General features: G+C 37.6%; 1 protein-coding gene across 1 annotated transcript in view; it reads right to left on the bottom strand.

Annotated features, from left to right (window-relative positions):
- LOC146003122 (cilia- and flagella-associated protein 58-like) overlaps positions 1-23,733 on the bottom strand; it is a 65,985-nt gene that overhangs the window by 27,041 nt on the left and 15,211 nt on the right. The window contains exons 6-12 of the mRNA XM_083141299.1: positions 20,560-20,736; positions 19,342-19,479; positions 13,205-13,466; positions 8,757-8,895; positions 5,465-5,660; positions 3,842-3,950; positions 1,312-1,490 (exon numbers count right to left, since the gene is read on the bottom strand). Of these exons, the coding sequence (XP_082997425.1) occupies positions 1,312-1,490; positions 3,842-3,950; positions 5,465-5,660; positions 8,757-8,895; positions 13,205-13,466; positions 19,342-19,479; positions 20,560-20,736 (1,200 nt within the window). The remainder of the gene's footprint in view (positions 1-1,311; positions 1,491-3,841; positions 3,951-5,464; positions 5,661-8,756; positions 8,896-13,204; positions 13,467-19,341; positions 19,480-20,559; positions 20,737-23,733) is intronic.

Below are 23,733 nucleotides of genomic sequence, written 5' to 3'. Positions count from 1 at the left end.
ATTGTTGCAATTAGACAAAAGCTATGCTAATAAATAAAAAATACAAAGCTTTATTCTTAGGAAACAAATTGCTACTTTGCAAAACTATTTCCTCCAAATGGTGTTCTTATTAAATTAATTCAAAACTATCTCTTTTCTGCTGGAAACAAACACAAATTGCAAATTTGCAAACAATTAAATGCAGAAAGTTGTAACACATTCTATGAAAAAATATGTCAAAGCAGCCCAGAAACTGGAATCCAAATTAGAGTATGGTACTTAAAAAATGAGCCCATTTCAATTAAGAAACAAAGAATTTATCCCATTATGGTCCAGAGAGCATGTGACTGGTGCAAGTTCAGTTCCTGGGTGTGATGATCTCAGAAATGTTCTTGGGCTCTCCATATTTGCCATCCTGGCAGAGTGAAATACAGTAAAAATTGTCTATCCCAGAACATGATGGTTCAGAGCAAAATTTTCCATCTTAACAGTTTTCCTTCTTATACAGGGTTGACTTTAAATATACAGTATAGAGCGCTGCAGGAAATAATGGAAAGACAGATTTACATTTCACATTACGTATAATGTAGAGTACTAATGCATGTACGTACATGAATAAAAATGCGATACAGTCGCAATAAGCATAGCAGATATTACAATTATGTAACTACACAACATGTTGGTACACTTCTTACAGTATTGTAAGAATGTACAGTACGTACTTATGTATCTTTTCGAACCCGGGACCCCTGGCGTCGTAGCGTGATGTGCATAGAGGGAAAGAGAAAGATTGAAAGATGGCATAAGAGAGGTGAAGAAAGATTGAGATAAAAGTGAAGAAAAAAAACAAACAAACAAAGAGAGATAACAAGAAAAATAGAAAGATGATGAAAGAACAGAGGAGAAATAGACAAAGAAAGGTGGAGAAAGAGGGTAAGAGATGAAAGAAAGAAAAGGAATCGTAACAGCTATGAGTATTGTAGCGCATTCTTTCATATCAACAATGTTACCGATAAGCGAGTGGCAACAGAGGCATGTTCCACTTACAGTATTGCTTTGTTTTATTGTGAGCGAAAAAAATAAAAGAAGAAATTTCCATCTTACTGAGAATAAAAACATCTCGTTGGTCTTTAAATGGTGTTCCATTTCCGCGTTAAGGAGGTTTCCACCTTAAGCAGGTCATTTTCAGGTATAAAATTGGTCCGTTCTGGGGACTTTTTTACCATATTTACAGGTTTCTTTCTTATAGAGGTTCCGGGATATGCAGTTTTTACTGTACATTATTATTTATTATACATCTTATCATATTAATATGATAGCACTAGCACTCACCTGCTCCATTTCTTTCTTCTGGCGCATTCGTTCCTCATCAGCATCTGCGAGGAGCTTCTGAAGTTTCCGTTCATCGTTCTGCATCCTTAATATCTTATTTTTGGTTTCCTTAATTTCATCATCCATAAGTTTCAGTTCTACCTGAAAGTTTTCCTTTTCTCTCTCTAACTTCTGTAGACCTGTAAGAGGAAGTTAATTGTCACACAGTTGCATTTCTTTCCCAATCTTTAATCTTCCTGCATTCTGAGTAGTGATGACCACTGTGTTCCACAGAGAGGCGGTGGAAAGCAGATGCCTAAAGCCTACCCACCTCTTAAGTTTCCACATGTATATCATTAATTCTCTCTCTCTCTCTCTGTCTCTCTCTCCTCTGAGAGAGAGAGACGGAAGGTTCTTTCCTTGGGGTGAGAATAGAATTCAGGCATTGAGGATTGCGGCCAATGTTACCATTCTCCATTTTTACCACCATTAATAACATTTGCACATAAAAAGTAACTCGTCAACTCCTTAAGAATTCCAAGCCAAAAACGGTAGAAATTTTGTCTGAGTGTACACAGTGGCGGAAATTAGGGAGGGGGACCGTTGCTCCCACTCTTTTCCTCTTCATGCTAAGCCTTGTCTATGTCTACCAAGAGAAAGTAAACTGTCCAGTTTTGGCACCAAATCGCTGCTACCGAGTCCTCTAACAAAACCAACGCTTCGCTTTAGTGGTAAGTTCTCTTGCTATGGCAAAACAGTATTGTGACCAAAAAATTAAAACCATAAGTGATGCAATCGAAGAATTACTGTGGATAACATTATTCTGATCATCTTATTTTATCTTGCTTTTCTGCCTATTTAGGGTAATCGTGACGATGATGATGAATGAAGGGAAACTTGTAAGGCTACACCCATTCACAGACCAGACCAGGGCTCAAACACCAGATCTTTCAGTGGGAAGTCAAACACTCGAAGGCATTCAGCCACTAACATGGCTATTGTCACAAAACGTTTTCAACAGTGCATGCAATTCTAGGCTCATCTTCATTCTCACTCATCCTCATCAATGCGATTAGTCAAAAGTGGCAAAAATAGAGATGCCAAATAACAAAAATATACATTTTACTGTAACTAGTTCAATAATTTCTAACATGGGATAATCGTGAATTGATCTGTTATTAACAGATCCTTCATGAACCACACAATACTACTCAATATTCATTTCAGTGAAACCCCCAACTTTACATACAAATTTTATACTGTCTGACATTATTAATTCAATCTTCATGGTCCCAATGAAGGAAAATGTTATAAAATTTTCCTAACTTTAAGGTTTTTCACTTTGCTCCCCTGAAGCATGTGAAACCAAGGTTCCGCCATATTTACAAAAAATTCCCAAGTAATGCAAGATTCATTTATGTGTATTGGTTTGGTATATCTGAGTTTTTAAGTCCACTTGATGCACATATAGTCTAATCGGGACTGGACCTATAGTTTAAAGTGGGATCTGAACTACCATGGGCTTCCACCGAGCATTGAACCTGGGATTCCTTGGTTACAAGATGACAAGCAAGGATGGATTTAGGGGGGGAGGCAAAAGTCTTACGAAATACTAAAGTTAAATAATGAAAATATACTCATTTAGCATTTGTTTTTAATTGATGGTTATTAATTTCCTCTGAACTTATTGGAAGTCAAGGTTTACATTGGGGGATCATACGGCTTTGAAGGACAGCAAGGAAATATTTAGGGGGTCTGGACCCCCTGCCCCATACGAAAGCCTACTTATAATAATATGCATAAAATATTAATCAGAAACTTTACTTTTCTCCAACTGCATCTAACACCATTTTTGTTATTCAATAAATATTCAGTTCTTTATCTAATTGACATAAATTTCATTGACAGGCCACTTGTTTTTATTTAAATTATTCCAATCTTAACCATGCACTGAAATCTCTTTATTCTTACACCGAATTTATACCTATTCATGTAATAATAATATATTAAAAAAAGATAAAGGTAAAGTGTTCCCCTGTGCATAGCACCATGCCATGAAGGCGTATAGGGGGTGTGGTGGTAACGCCCCACACTTTCTTGATCCGGTCGTGAGTGGGGGTGATGTGATCAGCATCACGCCCCTGACCGCCTTTACCCCGCAGGGTTTCCCCCAGGTACCCATGTTATTCGACACTGGGTGGGCACCGGGGCCGCTTCCACCGTTAGAAAAGTTCCCGGATTTGAACCGGCCGGGGATCGAACCCGGGACCTTTAGCATGGTAGTAAGACGCATTACCGACTGAGCCACCATGGCTAATTACAATATTTATAATATTGTAATTAGTATTAATTTGATTTAATATACTAGTTATTTAAATTTAAACATCATTATTATTATTATTATTGACACACTTGGTACAGACCCCCCCCATCCCGAAACGTATTTCTAAATGCGTGCCTGATGACGACATTATCGATATGCCACCAACAGGCGTTATACATTTTATTGACTTAATGCACAAACACAGCCAATTAAAAATATTTTACTCACTAGCCTCTTCCTTAGATATCAGGGATTCTTTTGCAGCAATTTCGTCTTTGAGTTGCTCAATTTGATGAGTCATCACTTTCAACTTCTGCTTCAGTTCTGTTATTTCATCCTGTGAAAGATATAAATTACTTAATATAATTTTCAACAGAAAAACCAGGTTGCTTCTTGATGTAGTCACGTTACGTGTGTCTGTATCAGCATCTGCTTAAAAAAAAACCAACTTATTGCAAGCATTGTAACTGCATTTCTTGAAGAGTTACGAACATTGTATTTTTTCTATACTTTCCTAAAAAGTGTCACAAAACATGCCAAGTATTAGCGATAGGCTTTTCCAGAAGGACAGCTGGACCCTTGTCTCACAGCTTTCTCAACAGGGCCCTAGGAAGACAAGCTTCTTAAATGTAATTCAATGTAATTCAATTATGTACAAAATAGTTTAAGTAACACTTTAAAAATAAAGTGATTACATAATCATGATTAATAAATTAATGTGTAAGTGTTCTAATTTATAAGGGAAATACTCGTTATCATTATAATTTATTATTTCCAGTAGGGTTAAGTTTACAATTTACTTTGTACTGATTCTCTAACTATAAAAAACAGCTTCATTCCATGTTAAGATCCGATCCTTCAGTGGTTAATATAGACTTTAACCATTAAACAACTTTTGAGGTCATGTTATCCTTTTACAGACAACCACTTTTCAATCTTGGCGTGAAATGCACAAAAAAATCGTAGCTCGAGACCTTATTGTCGTAAAGGTAAAATAGTTTTTTTTTTTCTCTCGGAATGATACAACTTTTAGCCAAGGTGAAATTTATACATTGTATCCCCAATAATGAAAGTTAAAGGAAGAAGAAGAAAAAGAAAATTGAAATTAAAATAAATATATATATATTGTAGACACCACAATAGACTACAGAATGAAACAAATGTAGTATGTAGCAGTGGTACATTCCTAGAACCATGCAAAGTTGTGTTGAAAATAGACTAATACTTCTTGCAGAAAAAAATAATCACAATGTATAAGAGTGACAGTGTGGCAAGCTTGCAGGAAAAAAAAAATCTGGAATTTCATTTCTAGTGTCGGCCCTATGGCTGGACCCAATATGCAGGAAAGCATGATCAATTTTTTTCTTTAAAAAGCAACAACATTTTAGAAAACTGAAATTTTGAGGAATTATTTGCAAATTGGACGTTCCTGCTGGACCCCTAATTGTGGCATATTGTGAACATGCTCTCTTGTTCTCATTATTACATATAAAAATCAATTATATCAGCTAAAAGTGGTGGTGAAACAGTTATACCCCATTTTATAAGATCTATCCCATAATACTTAGAGGGAAGGCAAAAACATTTTCAATTCGAGCTTGTTAATAATGCTAACAATGGATGTATTGTTTTGTAATTCAAGTACATCACACCTGCATATGTATACAAATGAACAAAAAGATAGAACTGAAATATGATGTGTAGTTTTTAAGAAATGGCATGTTAATTGCTGCCACGTAAACATAGCTACTACTCCTCCTCAAGTGGAATACTTATGGTGGTAAATATAGTTACCACTCGTCTCCTGAAGGTTAATTGCACCGAACTCAAATTTTGCTTAAAAAAACTTACCTGAGCTTCCACAAGATTTTTGCTGAAAGTGTTTCTGTCACTTCTCACGGCTTCAAACAAATTTTGCTGCTGCTGTAGTCTGTTCTCCAAGTCTATAATTCTCTTCTGGTTGTCCATGATTTCCATTTGCTTCGTTTTCATGTAGTCATTCGCCTCGATAACTTTTCTTGTGAGAGCGCTCTTATCACCTATGTACCTGCATGGAATTTTCATTTGTTAATGCAGAATGATTCTTTTCAAAAATAAAAATTACTTAGAAATACTGCATTAAGATCATGGGAAAAATGGGATAGATTAGTCTGTACTCTATTGGTATTCACCGATCAGTAGGGAACGGATTTATATATAAATACATATTTATGTGTGAAACTGAAATCAAGTTATATTTTGTATATCTTTGTGCATCATGGCATGTAGACTTGAAAAATTCAGTTTTTATAGTTGTCATATTTGTACATATATTATGTCATTTGTAAAGTAAGTTCCACTGATGAATACCATGGCGCTGCAAGCAGGGCAGTGTGAATGCGCATGCGCCTTGTGTAGACACAACCTTGATGAAGTGCAGACGTCAGTCTGAGGCAAGTTGGTCAGGAGAGTAGTCCGTAGTGGGTTGTTGTTGTTGTTTCGGACAAACCAAACTCCTGCCACTTGTGAGGTGCGGTCCATGATCCATTTTCTGGATGCACGTAATGTTCCAGCTGGGGAGATCCACCGTCAGATTTGTGAGGTGTATGGAGAAGGAATAATGAGTGCTTCAATGGTAAGAAGATGGGTGAGACAGTTTCATGGTGGATGGGTTAGCGTTCATGATGAAGAACAAATTGGTGGACCGTCTGTTGTGAATCCCAATTTAGTTCATTTAGTGGAAGAGCAGATTAGGGAGAACAGACAATTCACTTTGTCTGAGCTGTTAGAGTTTCCACAAATCTCCAGAACTGTGCTGTATGAAATTGTAACAGTGAATTTGAAATTTCGCAAATTGTGTAACCGTTGGGTCCCTCACCAGCTCTCCGAAAATGTCAAAAAGGAAAGAATGGGAAGTGCATTAGAGTTTTTGAAACGGTATAGTGAGTAGGGGGAAGAGTTGTTGGATCGGATTGTGACTGGAGATGAGACATGGGTTTTGCATGAAACCCCAGAACAGAAACGAAGCACCATGGAGTGGAGGCACTCCGCGTCACCGCAGAAAGCGCAACCAATACCGAAGCTTATGAACAAACAAATCATGTGCACTGTGTTTTGGGATAGGCATGGAGTATTGCTTATGGAATATATGCACCGTGGACAGCACATCAATGCCGAAACCTATTGTGTGACACTTCAAAACCTGTGTCATGCAATCCAAAACAAACGACGTGGCATGCTCAGTTGGGATGTCATTCTCCACGACAATGCTCGTCTGCATGTGGCAAATGCAACTCAGGAACTCCTGACGACCTTCCATTGGGAAAAAACTACCACACCCCCCCTTACAGTCCTGATCTTGCCCCATATGATTTTCATTTGTTCCTCCACCTTAAGGCATTCCTTGCTGGAAAACATTATGGTACTGACGAAGAATGAAACGTGCAGTTTCCCAATGGTTCTCCATTCAGGCGGAAATGTTCTATGATAGGGGTACAACGAACTTCGTATCTCGCTGTAATGCGTGCTTGAATTCTTATGGCGATTATGTGTGAATGTTGTACCATGTATATATTCTCACCCCTATAAAGGTCGTAATATTACTATTTATATTTTTCATTTTATTGCATCATGGAACTTACTTTCCGAACAATGTTATATTAGGTTTTGGCTCACATTTTACATATTTTAGTCATTTTTACATATTATTTCTGTATTTCAGAATTTTTCTCAACATATACTCCATATTCGTGCAATAACTACATGTCTCGTGTGACCAAAAGAGTTGGGTGAATTCCTTGGGAAGTTCCAAGCGACTTTAAACAAACAAAATTTACAACCTTTTTTATAACCTCCAATTGCGTTAATTACAAGTTTTCTGTCATGTGAACAATATTTTTTTTTTTTCAATTTTAAACCTCCCAACTGTTTTCTTTTGCTATTGTAAAACACTTGAAATTCCTGTTTATTTATAATTGTTGTCAACAATAGAGCATGAAGGCTCAAGCATTGGCATAGCCCACAGCAGCGCCAGAAGCAAAAATTTTGTGGATTTGCTTCCGGTTTCTCTTCAAGACAGTCACGGTAATAGTTACAATACCGAGACTGTATTTTATACAGCTCGAGTAGTGTCTTACATTATTGAAAAGGTAAATTTTTACAATTTTAATCCATATTTAACTCCATATTTTGGTGAAAATAACTAAATATGTATTTACATATTTAGCACATTTTTACTACATATAAATCGGTTCACTGGTTATCAGTAAAATTATCAATAATTTGACCAGCCTGATATAACTGTAAACTGCCTGTAATTTAGTACAAAATTCTGTCATTTTGTTATTATTTGTATGGATATAAACACAAAATTTATACGGCTTAGTTTTGCCTTCAAGGAATATTTGCAATATTATAAAGGTTTGGTATCCGTAAATTTTATATTAACACTTTATTTCTATCAGCAACAATTTGTCAATCACTAATATGCAGCATATACTACTAAATGTGAATTAGAATTTATCTGGTCAGCAGTGGCATCTGTAACAGTGTGTACTGATTTGAACAAATCGCTACTAGTAGTCATTTTGTTTAACATTTAAGATATCCTGTTGAATATCAAAATGGCTGAAATGCAGTAATGGTCAAAACTGGGGAGGAGTTCAAACTGAAAGTATATAGGAAAGTCAACATTGAGAATTTGAATCAACCTCACCTAATTTTGACAGGCAGGTGACCAAAAACCGACTGACAAAATCAACAGAACTATCTATATGAAATAACTAACAGTGCACAGAGAATATCTTACAGTGATCAAATTTGTACACCACAGCAGTCTTTAAAGTTTTACCTGGCAACAATGCATGTTGAGAGGATGACCTGACTGCGAGCGATCATGTGATTCAAGATGGTGTCAATTCAGGAGAAGGCCAATTTGGAGGTGTGCCGATGAAGACGACTGACATGCAGTATTGGCAGGTAAAAGTCTGCCGTAAAGTAAAAACTTTTCACTGGAATGTGTCTGTTCAATACAAAGTTATAGTGACTTTAAATGTGGGAAGGACTTTTAGAAAACTCCTGTACTTTGAGAAACATTGAATCTGAGAAGCAAATACATCAATATATACCAATTAATCAATACTCAGAGTGTAGAAATGGAACTTACTTGTCTCGTTCCTTCTCAAGGGCACTAATGATGTTTCTCTGCTTCACAGCCTCGACTGTGAACTGATCAATTTCCAATTCTAGGTTTCTTTTTTGCTGTTCCTGCATCTTCACCATGTTATCTTGCTTCTGTGTTAGAGCTGAAAAGTTAAAAAATATAATACATGCAGTATACTACAAGCGTAAAAAGAAACAATATACATACATGATTCACACCACTGGCAAAAAACTATATTTGAATCAGTGATTTATCCACACATCTCCCATGCTCAACTAAATTTTTTCACAGAGGCCTGACTTTTGGTCATTTTGGCTCTAAAATTACCCTTATGCTCTGCTAAATATAAACTAAATCTTTCTCCACCCGTGAGAAAATTGTGGATAAATCTCTGGGTAGAATCAGCTGTAGTTTGTCCTCCAGAGCAAAATATGGAAATAAAATTATGGTTAATCTTGATAGTGTGTCAGTGATATCAAGATCTTTTTCTTTCTTCAAAGGCTGTGAAAATGTTATGCTGTGATGATGCGTAACTTGCACACTGTCTCAAGAAAGCTCTCCCCTGAGTCCCTTGGATTAAATTAAAGAGGATAGAGGAATAACAATCTCCTATAAGGTGTTGAACTGACTGAAACCATCTGGAACGCCTTCATTACAAGGCGATGATGCTACCAGTACATCATTGGCGAGGTACAAAAAAATACATAATTTTCAAACTGCACACCAATCCAAAAAATTCATTCCAGTCATGGACGAAATTGTAATGATGTGTCTGCATAAGAGGACGACTACTTTATGGGGAACAAGGTTGATTAAATTGTAAGTAATGCTGAATGCTGTTTTGTTGTATCTCCAATTCTTGCCAGAGATGAGTAGATGACATTGTCATGTTTCTTGAAGGTTAATGGATCACATTCTGAAGCAACGTATTTGGCTGTCAAGTGATGTTAATTATCACTAGAGCCCGGATTTTTATGTAATTACATATTCTATTCCTTTCTAGATAAATACCTTGAACAGGAAAATGTCAACGAATTATATAACTCACATGATTTTGCATAAGTTTTAAGTTACATATTTTTACATATTTGCCAGGATATTAGACATTTTACATATTTGTTAATTTATTTTACATATTTTGGTATTTTTTCATATCTTGACCCTTTTCCCTACATTTTCGATCTCTGAAACATGATGAAGAAAATTTGTAGCTCATGTGACATCATATTTTCTAATCACTGAGATGCATAGTGCATACAGTCACCTATAATTGACTGCCAAGTCGAAAGACAAGCTGAATACAATATATATATATATATATATATATATATATATATATATATATATATATATACACACACACACACAGGGTGTTTCTAGAGTTAGTTTCCAACGAGTAGGAGGTGATTCTACGAGTGAAAATAAACACAGAAGTTCATGTGACGAAATACCGAAAACGACACCCATTCGGATTTATTGAAGTGGGAAAAAGTGCAAAAATTATGTTTACAAGGAAATAGTGGCACAACGGTCAACCATATGACTGCGGCAAAGGGCGTTCCACAAAGAAATGTGTCATGCTCTATTCAACAAAGCACATGGCAGATGTGAAAAGTTAATGCACAAGGGATTTCCCAAACGAAGCGAATGAGTCTGTTGAAGTCATCAGTTAGGGAAGGGTTTTATGGAGTGATTAGCATGGGTGACCCGGGCGATGTTTTTGTTCACGATGTTGTGTTGTCAATATTTGTGTGTACCTACATGCAGAAAGACCTTGACTTTGGAGTTTCCCACTAGGGGCACTAACACAGTAGTTTTCTTATGGCAGGAAAGGACTTCGCCATTTGTGATTCACATACTGCGATATCAGCATCACCACGCATCAGGTTACCATCACACATTTGCGGTTGAATATGTATGAGTGGAAGGACGTGAACTTGGCGAATTGGGCAAACCTTGCAATAGGCACTGCTAGGTGTTATCAATAGGCACAGCCCATCGTGTACAGTGCACTAGATATCCAGCAATAGGGATGGCTGCATAGACCGCAGAGGAGCTGGCAGACATGCGTTTCATTTATGGCGAGACATGAAGTAATAGCCATGCAGCATGGCATTTGTATGTATTTGTATTTCCAAATAGGAGGCTGCCGTTGCACACCTTCTTTCAAAGAGTGCATACTCGACTTCAGGAAACAGGATCAGTGCTGCCACCCCATCGAGAAATTGGAAGACCACGAAGTGTGCACACAGATTAGTTTGTGGATGCGGTGTTAAATGCTGTCAGGAATCATCCTGACACCAGTATGCGCACTATAGCCAGTGCCCACAACACTTCCCATGTTAATGCATCTTGTCCAAAGAGGGGATGTACCCTTTCAAACTCCAAAAGGTACAAGACCTTTTACCTCAGGACTTTGGCCCAGACTTGGTGTTTTGCCAATGCTTTTTGCATCAGATGGAAACTATCCCGAATTTTGCGAACAGGGTGTTGTGGACCGATGAAGCAACGTTCACCAAAACGGGCATGTTCAATTGTAAAAACAGTCACGTTTGGGATTTTGCAAATCCACATGCAATTCTCGTGGCACACCATCAGCACAGGTTTGCGGTTAGTGTGTGGTGTGGGATAGTGCATGACCATTTCATTGGGCCGTACATTTTTCATGTTCACCTGTGTGGTAGCACATATCATGCATTTCTTCGTGATGTTTTGCCTGAACTGTTGGAGGATATGCTCTTGGCACTGAGGCAAGGACTATGGTTCCAACACAATGGTGCACCACCACTTTTCGACCAAAATGTGCATCACTTCCTCAGTGACTTGTCCACAATCGGTGTATTGGTAGGGATGGGCCTGTGCCGTGGCCAGCAAGATCGCCGGACATCACTCCCCTGGACTTCTTTCTATGGGGAGAGATGAAATGCCTCGTATACAAAACACCTGTCATGTCAGCCGAGGATCTCGTTGCACGCATTAATGTCACCGCAGTCATTAATGTCACTGCAGGATTGTTTGCTCGCACTAGACAGTTGTTGATTAGGCGTTGTCATCTCTGTGTGGAAGTTAATGGCAGACAGTTTGAAAATCGTCCCTTGGCACCTCCACTCTGCACACAGTGAACATGTCAACACATATGCAACCTAGCACAGCACCACCACCATCTTTATTTTTCTACGTAATGGTGATGTCCACTATGGATATTAGCTATCTTCTTGGTTGTCAGTCTCCACATATCACTTTCCGTGGATAACACATCTCGCTAAACCCTTCCCTACCCCATGACTTCAACAGACCCATTCGCTTCCTTTGGGGAATCTCTTGCGTATCAACTTCACACATCTGCCATGTCCTCTTTTGAATAGAGAATGCTGCATTTGCCCTTCGCCGTGGTCATATGGTTGGCTGTTGTCCCACTATTTCCTTGTAAACATAATTTTTACACTTTTTCCCACTTCAATAAATCCGAATAGGTTCGGTTTTCTGCATTTCATCACATGAACTTCTGTGTTTATTTTCACTTGTAGAATCACCTGCCACACATTGGAAACAAACTTTAGAAACCTACTACATATTTTACTTTGAACAATTTATATCCTTAAAATTACGTTGAATATGTTCAAATACAATAAATATCTAGTAGAATTCTTGAAATTGCTTGGATACTCGATCATAATTAATATTACATATTCTTTGATACTACATATTTAGCTACATATCCTTTTGATAATACATGTTTAGGAACATATTTTATCAATTATTGTTACATATTTTGTACTTTAAAATATTATATAAAAATCTGGGGTCTAATTATCACCATTAATAAAATGTTTGCGCAAATCTTAGTGTATTCTCAATACACATGTGTCATACTTCAATCAGCTACCCTGCAAAGTCAGTGCAGATGGACATACAACAACATAGTATTCAGCCAGCGATGTGTTTGATAAACATAACAGCACCCTTATTGCTGAAGCCAGCATTGTTCACATGTTCTGGTATTGGAACTCATGCAAGCTTAACTAACTAACTCTCTAGCCTTCTTAAACCCGAAGATTTATAGATGCAGCAACACAAGCCTTCCATCTGTCCCTATCCTGAGAAAGATCAATCCAATATTTTCCATCCTTACCATCGTCTTGTTGGCCTTCCTACAGGTTTCTTACCCTCAGGTTTCCCAACAAGAATCCTGTAAACTCTCCTTTCATCCGAGCCTCCCCGATGGTGTGGTTGTAACATCATTGCCTTGTAATCAAGGAGTCTCAGGTTTGATACCCGGTGGAGGCACATGCACAGTGGTTCGGATCCCACTTTAAACTGTAGGACCAGTCCCGATTAGCCTTTCTGTGCATAAAGTGAACTCAAAACAACAATTCAATCTTCTTTCCTCCCCCATTTATGCCACTTGGCCTAATCAAAAAAAATAATTAAAAAATTTTACATTTACTCACCTTCTGCTCGTATGATGCTCTTGTTGAGAATATCTCGCTCTCTGACCATATCATCTATTTTCTTCTTGTTCATCTCCGCCACCTTTTTGGCCGTTTCTATGTCTTTTTCTGTGCCAGCCATCTTCTGTCTAAGAGTTTCCCGTTCCTTTTCAATTGCAACTTTCTGTTCCTCAATGTTGTGTATCTTCTTCATGCAGGTGTCTCGTATTTTAGCCATTCTTTGACAGTCCTGTCGCATCTCTGATACTTCTTCATCTTTTGCCTGTTATAAGAAGCACAACAGAAAAATAATTATCCCCACAACTCATACATTTCAAAAGTTTATAATTGCTCTAAACCGGGGTAGAAAAATACAAGGTGCCCAGTCACCATGGCACCTGAAAAATTTTCATTGGGTGACTTAATGTTTTAATTCAATTTCAAATTTTTAAAAAATATTTCAAGTTCGCTTATGTAAATTTCCATTACCTTTTTTTTAAAAAAAACACTAAGATTGCTGACCAAGGCAGTTTATTAAGATATAAAAACACTTCACATGTAACGTTTCAACCCTGTATCAGGGTCTTCCTCAGACAAATAACTAAAACTAAAATGAGGAAATACACACACAGAAAGATTATATACACATAGCAGGGTGACTAGCCACACAAGAACCAATCATGTTGACAGTCCTTATCTCGGACGATTTCTGTAAAGAAATTAAATACATGTTGCTTTGACAGTTGACCCATGGGTCTACCACACTGACAGGTGATTGACAGGTCAAGATTAGCAAGAGTCTGGAACTACCTGTTTATCATTCCCCACCCCTCCTGCCTTTTTGGATATGGATGAATACCTCCTCCCCTGGACTTCTTCTCTTCTCTTTCTTCCTTGTTCATTCTTCTTCTTTCCTTATTGTTTTTTCTCATCCTTTCAACTTTCTCTAACACACTCTTGCATTCCTTGCTTATCTTGAGTCCTCCATTCTAATTCATGACGTCTTCTCCTTTCTTCTCTATTTCTTTGGCCTCCTTCCATCTCACTAGTTCTCTCTTCTCTTTTCCTATTCACCTAGCCAAATCCCATTCTACTTCATGTCCCGTTTCTCTAGTGTGTTTGAATATGGCATTCCTGTCTCTCTTCAATCTCGCATCATCCATGTGTTGCTTTAACCTGTCTTTCATTCTCTTCTTCGTTTCCCCTATATATACACTTTCGCATCCTCTGCACTTCACCTCGTAGATAACTCCTTCCTCTTCCTCCTCTCTCTTTCCTACCTTTTTCTTGCTGGCTATACTTAAAACAGTGCATCCTCCCTTCCTGTAAGATTTTATAACCACTTTCCTAAGCACTTTGCATATCTTTTCTGTGGCCTCTCCCATACTTCTTATACCAAACCATCTCTCTTTCTCTTTTTCTGCCTTCTCATCCGGTCCTCTCTCTTATATTTCTTTCCTTCTTCTGTTGGTGTTGTGTCTGTCTTTCTTTTCATAGCCATTCTCTTCCAGTTGTTCCCACAGGCTATTAATCTTGATTTCTTCTTCCCCTTTCTCTGTGCATATCTTCTTTATTCGATCTTCCATATTCCTTATAAAATTACATTTTGTTGCGTCACCCACATCACTTCTTATGTGGCAGAACACTCCTGCCGAACACTTATTTTGATACCATGTAGCCACAATCCCCATTCCTCTCTTCCTTTTCATCATAATATCCAAGAAATTTAATGTCTCTTCCTGTCCTGTTCAGAGCTCAAGGAATATTCCTGCTCTCTCATCTTCTATATCTTTAACTAGCTTACTCAGCTGCCTCTTCGTTCCCTTCCATATCCAAAACAATCATCCACATATCTACAAAATAGAATTAACTTATCTCCTCCTTTTATTATCACTTCCTTCTCCCATTCATTCATAACCAATTCTGCCAGCACAGGGCTCAAGCAAGAGCCTATATTCAGATCTTCACTAATCTTGATGATTTTACTTCCCACTCTGCTGTACCCATTGTCCCAAATGGTTTCCAGCGCTTGCACTCTCTCACTATCCCCAAACATTATAGGGGGAATGGGACAGTGAGAGAGAGGTGCAAGCACTGCAAACGGCCAGTGCAACAATACAAATTTTTACAAAAAAAAATCACCCGATCCCCTGGGGATCACTTAACATGCTCAGAACTCGATGCTTTGGTAGTGTATGTGATGGATCCTCAAAGGAAGTACTGCTAGAGGATGCTGCAGTTCCAGGGTTCTGCATCGCAGCATGTTGCATGTGACGGCGAAATGCTTTATGGTTCAGTCAATGCCAACACTTTTGAGTAGTCTAATCATTAGAGACAGGATTTTAAAGGGAAGTACGTCTTTATGTTTCAACACGGATCATGGAATAAATAACAACAGTGTTGATAATTATATTCCACCAACAAGATTACATTGTTTTGACTTCCATTTTTCAGCCCAAATTTCCTCTTTCCCCCCTTTTTTTAAACATTTTCCTTTCTGGTCCCTTTATTGACAAGATATCAAATATTTTGCACGACTTTCTTTCTCCTGAACAAAACATTCAACAATTGTCTATTTGGTGCAGCTTAGAGGAAAGAAAGATCAAGCACCTTCTACCTTACCTTCCCTTACGCAGCAACAAATGCATTGTAACCAACACACCTGTTGGGTTAAAAGTGTACTTATCTGCTAGATTTATACTTTTATTGTGAAGTTTTTTAGAGTAGTTTTAACTTAACTGTGTGACAGTGACGACAGTATTGAGTGTCAGTGAAACAGAGAAGCCAGATACAAGTGGCAGCAAGCTATGGAATGTGGTAAGATGTTGCAAGTAAGATTTCATCGAAACGAATGGTAAGATCATTCACTGTACTTTACCTTCAAAAAAAGGAAATGAAAAAGGACTATAGTTTATTTTCGCACTCCACTAATAAATATTATTTTAAATGAAAGCATAATATATACCATTCATATATAAAAAGGGATGCATTAATACGAAATTTAATGTATCCCTTTTTATATATGAATGGTATATATTGCACTTTCGTTTATAATAGTATTTTTAGTAGAGTGCAAAAAAAAATAGTCCTTTTTTGTCCTTTTTAGAGGAAAATTTTAAAAATCCGGTCTCTACTAACTATCCTGGAAATTATGCAAAGTTCAAAGTTTCTTTCCATTTTGAACCAGCTTTGTGTGAAAAAAAACCTAGATTTTGTGATTACATAACATGAAATTCAAAATCCTGATGTAATTCTTGAATATTTTAAAGTAGGGATGGGACCGATTAATCGGTACTCTATCGGTATCGGCCGATATAGGCATATCGGTTTATCGGTAAAATTACCGATTATTTTACCGATCCGATATATCGATAAATATCTTATAATTTAGTGCAAAATTCTGCCATTTTGTTGTAATTTTTATGGATAATCTCGATGCCCTACTTCTTAAAAAAAGTAATTGTCTAAATATTCAACTTCTTTTGCACTGCAGTCACCTCGAAACACACATTTATTAAGGAGATCAATTAAGGAGATCAATGATCATTTCAGGTTCTTCAAGGACCATTTCTAATTTTATATCGGATCGGTAGAATATCGGTTATCGGTATCGGTAAATTTTATATTGGCACTTTATCGGTATCGGCCAAAATTTCATATCGGCCCATCCCTATTTTAAAGCAAAGCTGTTGGTAAATTGATGCATATAATTGGAATGGAACATCTACACACTAATACTGATCAATATCTTGAACAGCTTTTAATCATAACAATTTCCTGCATTGGTATCGGTGGGAATTGATAAGAGTTTTGGCATCGATTGAAAGTGGCATCGGTTCAGCCCTACTTTGTACCTATCTGCAAAGTTGATAGGCATAGGGATATTGAATTTTCATTTTCTAGAGAAATTTTAGGCTGACAAAGAACAAAAACCACCGTTCTTCACAGGTACAAGTGTGCACTAGAGTCTTCCATCTTAAAAATGGTCTTTAGAAGCTCTCTTGAGGACGTTTTTTTAAAACTACAACTGATGTATTACATAAATATGAGTTGTATGTAGAATGTCATACTTTTAATATTTCAAAACACTTACCCCCATAATCAGTGTGTAAGTCATTATGCTAGTTGTGCCGGCCCCATGGCAGAGTGGTTAGCACATCGTGCTACAATGCCAGGGGTCTCGGGTTCGAATCCCAGCTTGGGCATGGATATTTGTGAGTGTTCATTCAACAATTTCATCATATCATGACTCATCCCCATCTTTGCAAATTAACCAAAAGTGGCACAAAAGCAAAGTAAAATAAAGCAAATAAATCAGTCAATCATTATGCTAGTTAAGTTTAATAGTGAAACCTTACTGGGAAAGTCTACATGAAATGGAGCAAACAAATTCCTGTATTAGTTTGTGCAAAAGTATTGAATATTTGTTTCTAATGCAAAATGGCATTGTTCAGATTGCTGATAAAGGAAACTAGCTCAATCTACAGGCATGTTATTATTATTTATTATCTTAATAGGGTAACATTTAAGTGGTACAGCAGCATAGTGCCCACATAAGGCTTGTAAGTCCACCTTACAAGTTGAAATTATTGAAAAAAACGTATTTCATTCCCGTATTTATCACTTGAACACACCCAGAAATATCAGACTGCAAGTAGAACTTTTAACGAAACAATTGAGGACTTGTTTTGATTCGAGTTGTTTCTCTGTAAGGCTTCTTCAGAGGACTTACGTGCGGGTGAATGGAAGAAATGGTTTGGACTCGCCCATGGCGGGTGTGTTTGCTTACGTAGTATCTTCTCAAACAATGACAGGGCACCCCGCTTCTGAGGCAGATGTAAGGTGCATTACCAGTGGGTGCTAACTGGCGAGAATTTCTGTCCCCAGGCAAGCGAAGGTTACGCTGGCATGGTTGCCGCTGCGTATGACTCATATGTTTGCCATGGTTGGAAGAGAACGAAGAAAATCGACTCCAGTGTTGTTTCAACAATGCTTGACGGAAGGTGTAACAAAACTGATGTCATTTTTAATGTGTAAACTAACTATTAAGTTCACAAAGGAGATGGTTTAATGTTGGATATTACCTCCATTAGAAGCAGCAAAGTTAAAGATAAAAGAGGAATGTCTGGCAATCCTAGATCCGGCAGTGCCCGCAAAGTTTGGCATGTGCATCCTAGTTGCCCGTAATGTTAAAGCATGCACGTAATACTTAGCTTTATGATTTACAGATTTTTTTTTTTGATCTGTTCCTTTCACTAAGTTGCTTGATATGCTTTTCAAAATATGTGCAAATATCGTAACCATGATAATGAATAATATTCTCGAATGCATTTGCATTTGCAAATTGTATTCTACGCATTTCCCACAAATGGCATTTTTAGTGAAAGAAAAAGAATAATAAGAATAAAAATATGACATGATCTTTCCACAAGAAGAGTGTGCGTCCTTAACTAAGCTGTAAGCAAAATTTTTCAATTGCTACCAGTTGAAAGTTGAGCTATAGGTAATTTATTCTGAAGCCGAATATCGAGTAAAGAGTGTGTTTGAACTTCATGAGTATTTGCATACTACCCATTTGAATGAAGCTGTTGAACAAGTGTACAAACTAACAGAATTGTTGCTCACTGTTCCTGCCTCAAGCTCATCGGTAGAAAAGTCGTTTTCTACACTGTAGAGGATTCATACATTTCAACGCAGCACACAGACTCAGGCAAGGAAATCTGACTTGGGACTCATATCCATTGAAAAGGAGCTGCTAAAGAAATTGACCAGAAACTTCCGATTCTACGATGACGTGATTGAGGTGTTTAGACTAAAGGATTGTCGAATCGAGTTACAGTATAAATGAGAATTTTCATTAAGTGAAACATACATATGCTGTTATTGTTAACATAGAGTGTGTGCATTTTGTGTTTGAAATTTAGTATGCCCATACATGACTTAGATTCAAATAGATTCTATTTAGTTAAAATGTCTTTGGGTTTTCTTTAGCCAATATTCAGGTCAGGTTTATCTAACGAAGCCTTACACCTTTCATAGAATCACGTTACGCCACTGAAGTGGTACAATATTTCATTTAGTTCATTATTAATACAAGTAATGGCTTGATGCCCTAAATAAAATGAAAATAAACTGAATGGTGAAAGATTATTACTTACTTTGAGCTCCAGTTCTCTCTGCTGCATTTCAGTGGCCAGTTTCTCTATCGTGCTCACGTGGCTCTCCGATTCCTGTTGTACTTTCAACAGGCGACCATTCAGTACATCCACCTCCTTCATCAGCCGCTCTGCAGTGGTCTGTAAGAAAGAAATTTGTGTACATGAATTGTAGGAAAAAATGAGATCAAGTACAGTTCCAGATTAAACAAACATATCTTCATTAAATTAATTCATGAAGTTTTACTAATGGCGAAAGATGAAGAGATCTGATCTGGCTGATATGCAAAGAGAATATCTTCATCTTATCTTCACTAGGCCAATCACCATTACAACATAATGTGATTGATTGAGTTGCTGTTTTAAGTCCACTTTATGCACAGTAAGGCTATCGGGACTGGACCTACAGTTCAAAGTGGGATCCGAACCACTATGTGCCTCCACCGACATCATGATGTGAATGTTGCCCTTTTTAATTTGAGTTTAGGAGCAATATTCATTTAAATATTCATAAATATTTTTTTCTATTGCCTTCTTATGAATACTCTAACAACAAATGCTATGTCCATTTTTGTGGCTAGATTTTTATTTGGCTACAAATTTACATAACAGAACAATCATGTAAGTGCCTTAGTACCACGAACTGTGTGCATCCTTTATAATCTTTGTAGAGATCATCCACACTTAACTGTACAATAGGGATATTATCTGATAGAAATTTCCACCTGAGGTCACTCACACCAGGAATCGCATTCTGTCTCTCTCGCACAGTAATTAGATGCCCTACCAAATGGACCACCATCACTGCACCATGCCGTGAAGACACACATGGAAGGATGTGGTTCCATTTTTAGGATGTGATGTGATAAGCACCACACTCCAGCCATCTTTACCCCCCAGGTACCAATTTTATTAGGAAGGGTGAATCCCCAGAGCCACATTTATGTAGGGAAAAAGACTAGAAAATTACAACCTTAGATCATCCACCCTGGGTCTCCTGTATGGTACTCAGATGCTCTACCAACGAGACCACTATGACTCCCAATGATTAAATCCAGAGAAAGTCACAAACTGATCTTTCCTCATAGCGATCGAATGTAACGGACAGTGCACAATATTGATATGACAGTTTTGGTTCAATCCTAATATTGAATATTGAATAATTGAATGCACAAATATAATTTTAACAGTATAATAACTACATAATGGCTCTGAACATACCTTCTGCTCCTTTATCATCTGTTCCAGCTTAGCAATTGTTGCCATATGTCCTCTCACTTGCGAGCGAATGTTCCTATTTTCCTCCTCCTTCACTTCCAATGTTTCCCTCACCTCCTTCAGGTCATTCTCCAGCTGCTCCTTCGCTTTCTGCTCACGTGTAAGCTCATTGGTCTTGTTCTGCAAGAATAAAATAACAGTGTTTTAAAGTATGTGTAAATTTACCAGTCTTTCAAGTAACTAGGGCTCGCCAATATCAACTTGAACCAATGCCCATAATTGAAAATTGTAACAAAATTTATAATTTTTTATACATAAATATTCCATTGCAACTATTTCATAACAAACCACCAGAGTCTTGCTTTAAAATATTCATAAGTTCATAATCACAAAAACTATTTCTCCCCAAAATGTTGTTTCAGTATATTTAGACTGTGCAAGTATAGTGTGGCATTTTCGTGGCCTCCACAATGCACTTCGAGTTTGGAGAAGTATAGGTTGGTACAGTGATAACATTCCAGCCATACACTGCTATCAATATAAGTTCAGTTCATAGTAACAGTAACAACTGTATTTACTCGTGTATAATGCTCACTTTTTTCCAAAACTTTTGCCCCCAAGAACTGTGGTGTGTATTATGCACAGAATAATTCAGATAGCCAACATGAAACCACATGTGTTTTCACTGCGTATAACATGTATATATCAACAGGGATGCAAATACAAATTACCGTTAGATTTCTTTAGTAATAATAGTTTTACAAAAAACACTATGAAGTGAAATGGCCATTTCCCATAATTTTTCAATTTGCAACGAAACGTTTTGCGACACCAAGGTGCCCGTTCTGGCAGAATTCGAGCAAGCATCTCCCATCACACAAGACGTGTATAAGAGGCATTAGTCAGGCAAGAAATAATAGAAAATAACTTCCAGAGCACTGCTAATCCTATTTTGATCTTGCTTTCTTCAACTACAAAATAAACAAGATGGTTACAGAAGTAAAAGCTCTGGGATGGTAAAAACAGTGGAGAGGGAGGTGGTGTGGATTGTTGACTCATTGTATACACAAGATGATATTCTCCTCTTGGTCCACATAGCAACAGGAACTCATTGAATAGGTATGATGTGATTCACTCTTGATCAGTATAGCTACAGCTTTACAGCTGACAACTAAGAAAGCCATTTCTTCAACCTGAATTACACTGCGCATTATGTACGAGATATAATTGTTTCTTGTTTTTCCCAATCAAAAACCAGGGTGCACATTATACATGCATGTTCATTATACACACGAAAATACAGCAGTAACTTTTCTGACATTAATAACTGGAACAGAGGACGTGTCCAAATTGGAAAGCACACCGTTCTATTCCAATTACTTTCTTGCGCCGTTGAAGAAAATTACGAAAACTATAACATGTTGAAGTATTTTGTATCCATACAAATATTTTAACATTTCATAAATAATAAAACTCCAAGCCATGTGATTGTATCATGCTATTATGCATAAAGATAACTTGTAAATTATGGCACAAATTCTTTAATGACTGCAGAAATCTCTTCACCGAGTTCATAGAACGAAATGAAAGGGTATCAAGGGAAAACAATCCCCTAACAGTCTCGAAGATGATAGAAACCTGAAACCTGGCAGACCAAAGGTAAGGGGGGTGAGGAACTAGACCTGTCTGCCTTCCTTTCGGTGGTGGTCTTTCTAGCTACTTATAAACTGGTTGAGCAGTAGAAACGACATCTAGGAGCTCCTTCCAGTGTGTATGGTCACATAGAGGGGGTGAAAAAGCATGTGAAAAAGTGTGTTGCATATTAAACCTGGTTTCAACACAATGAAAAATTGAATAAAGCTGTATGATTGAGTGATACATCACTGCTAGTCTCGCCACGTCCCAGTGCATGGCACGGTATATACTGATACTGTCTATTCAAAAGTGTAAGATGAGTTCTGAACAATAGCACTCTCATGAACAGGTTTACACTTGAAAATCTGCTGTTTTTTTTTTTTCCAATGTGACTACTATAATGCTGTCTGTGGGAAATTCCAGCATAACCCACTCTTTTTACTTCATACTCTAATCTGTGGTGTTGAATTTTTAAAGTTTTTCAATCTGTTTTGTCCTTTGGTGATTTGATGTTTTTCAGTTTACCATTAAAGCTAAACAATGAATTGCATGGTAAAGACCTCAAGTGGGCTAAAATTAATTCATTGATTAAGCTTATTTTACATCGCATTTCTGGAACTTTTTGCTAATCATGAAGATTAGGATGAGAGAAGATATGCAGCAGTGTACTCTCCCATGTTAACTGGTATACTAGTGGTAAACCAACTTCTTTTATATACAGGGTGTCCCATGTAACCTGACAAATCGAAATATTGCGAGAAATATGCATCGAACGAAAAAATGTTCCATATGAAAGTATAATAGTATTGTGGTGGCAAGTCACCTATGCTACAATGAACCCACCCCCCCACCTTCGGGGAGGGGGGTAGGGGGGCAGCCTTGAAATGTTAAAAGGGAACCCCTAATTTTTTATTGAAAATTCGAATTCGACGTCCGAAAATACGTAGGTTTTGTCCAACACATTTTGTTCCATTCGTGATAGATAGATGGCATCGTCCCCTCACCTCTCACCATCAGGGTGCTAGATGCAATTATTCCATGCAATGCTCGAAATGATGTCCTCGAACTTCAATGCATTTGTTGATCCGTTGTTCAAATGATAGAACACAACACAGAAGTGTATCTGCATCAATGTATGCGCAAGCATTTCTTATTCATTCGATAATGTTTGCACGGGTTGTTGGCACATTGTTGATAAACACGTTCTTTCAGATATTCTCACAAAAAGAAATCCGGTGATGGAAGGTCTGGCGATCTGGCAGGCCAATTCACCGGACCACCTCTACCGATCCAATGACCATTGTACATGCAGTTTAATTCCTCCCGTGCTCCTACTGCATTATGTGCTGGACAACCGTCATGTTGGAACCACATGTTCTGTCGCAGTGCAATGTTTACATCGTCAAGCAATGTTGGTAATCCCTCATGCAAAAACGTTCGATATGTGCACCCGTCCAAAGTACCATCAACAACATAGAGACCAATCAGTTTGTCGCCTATGATTCCACACACGTTAACCGACCAAGGACGTTGACGTTCATC

This window comes from Lepisma saccharinum, chromosome 19 (assembly GCF_977018435.1).
Source record: "Lepisma saccharinum chromosome 19, izLepSacc3.1, whole genome shotgun sequence".
Lineage (NCBI taxonomy): Eukaryota > Metazoa > Arthropoda > Insecta > Zygentoma > Lepismatidae > Lepisma > Lepisma saccharinum.
Note: the sequence above shows the minus strand (reverse complement) of the source record. Positions and strands in the feature narration are given on the sequence as shown.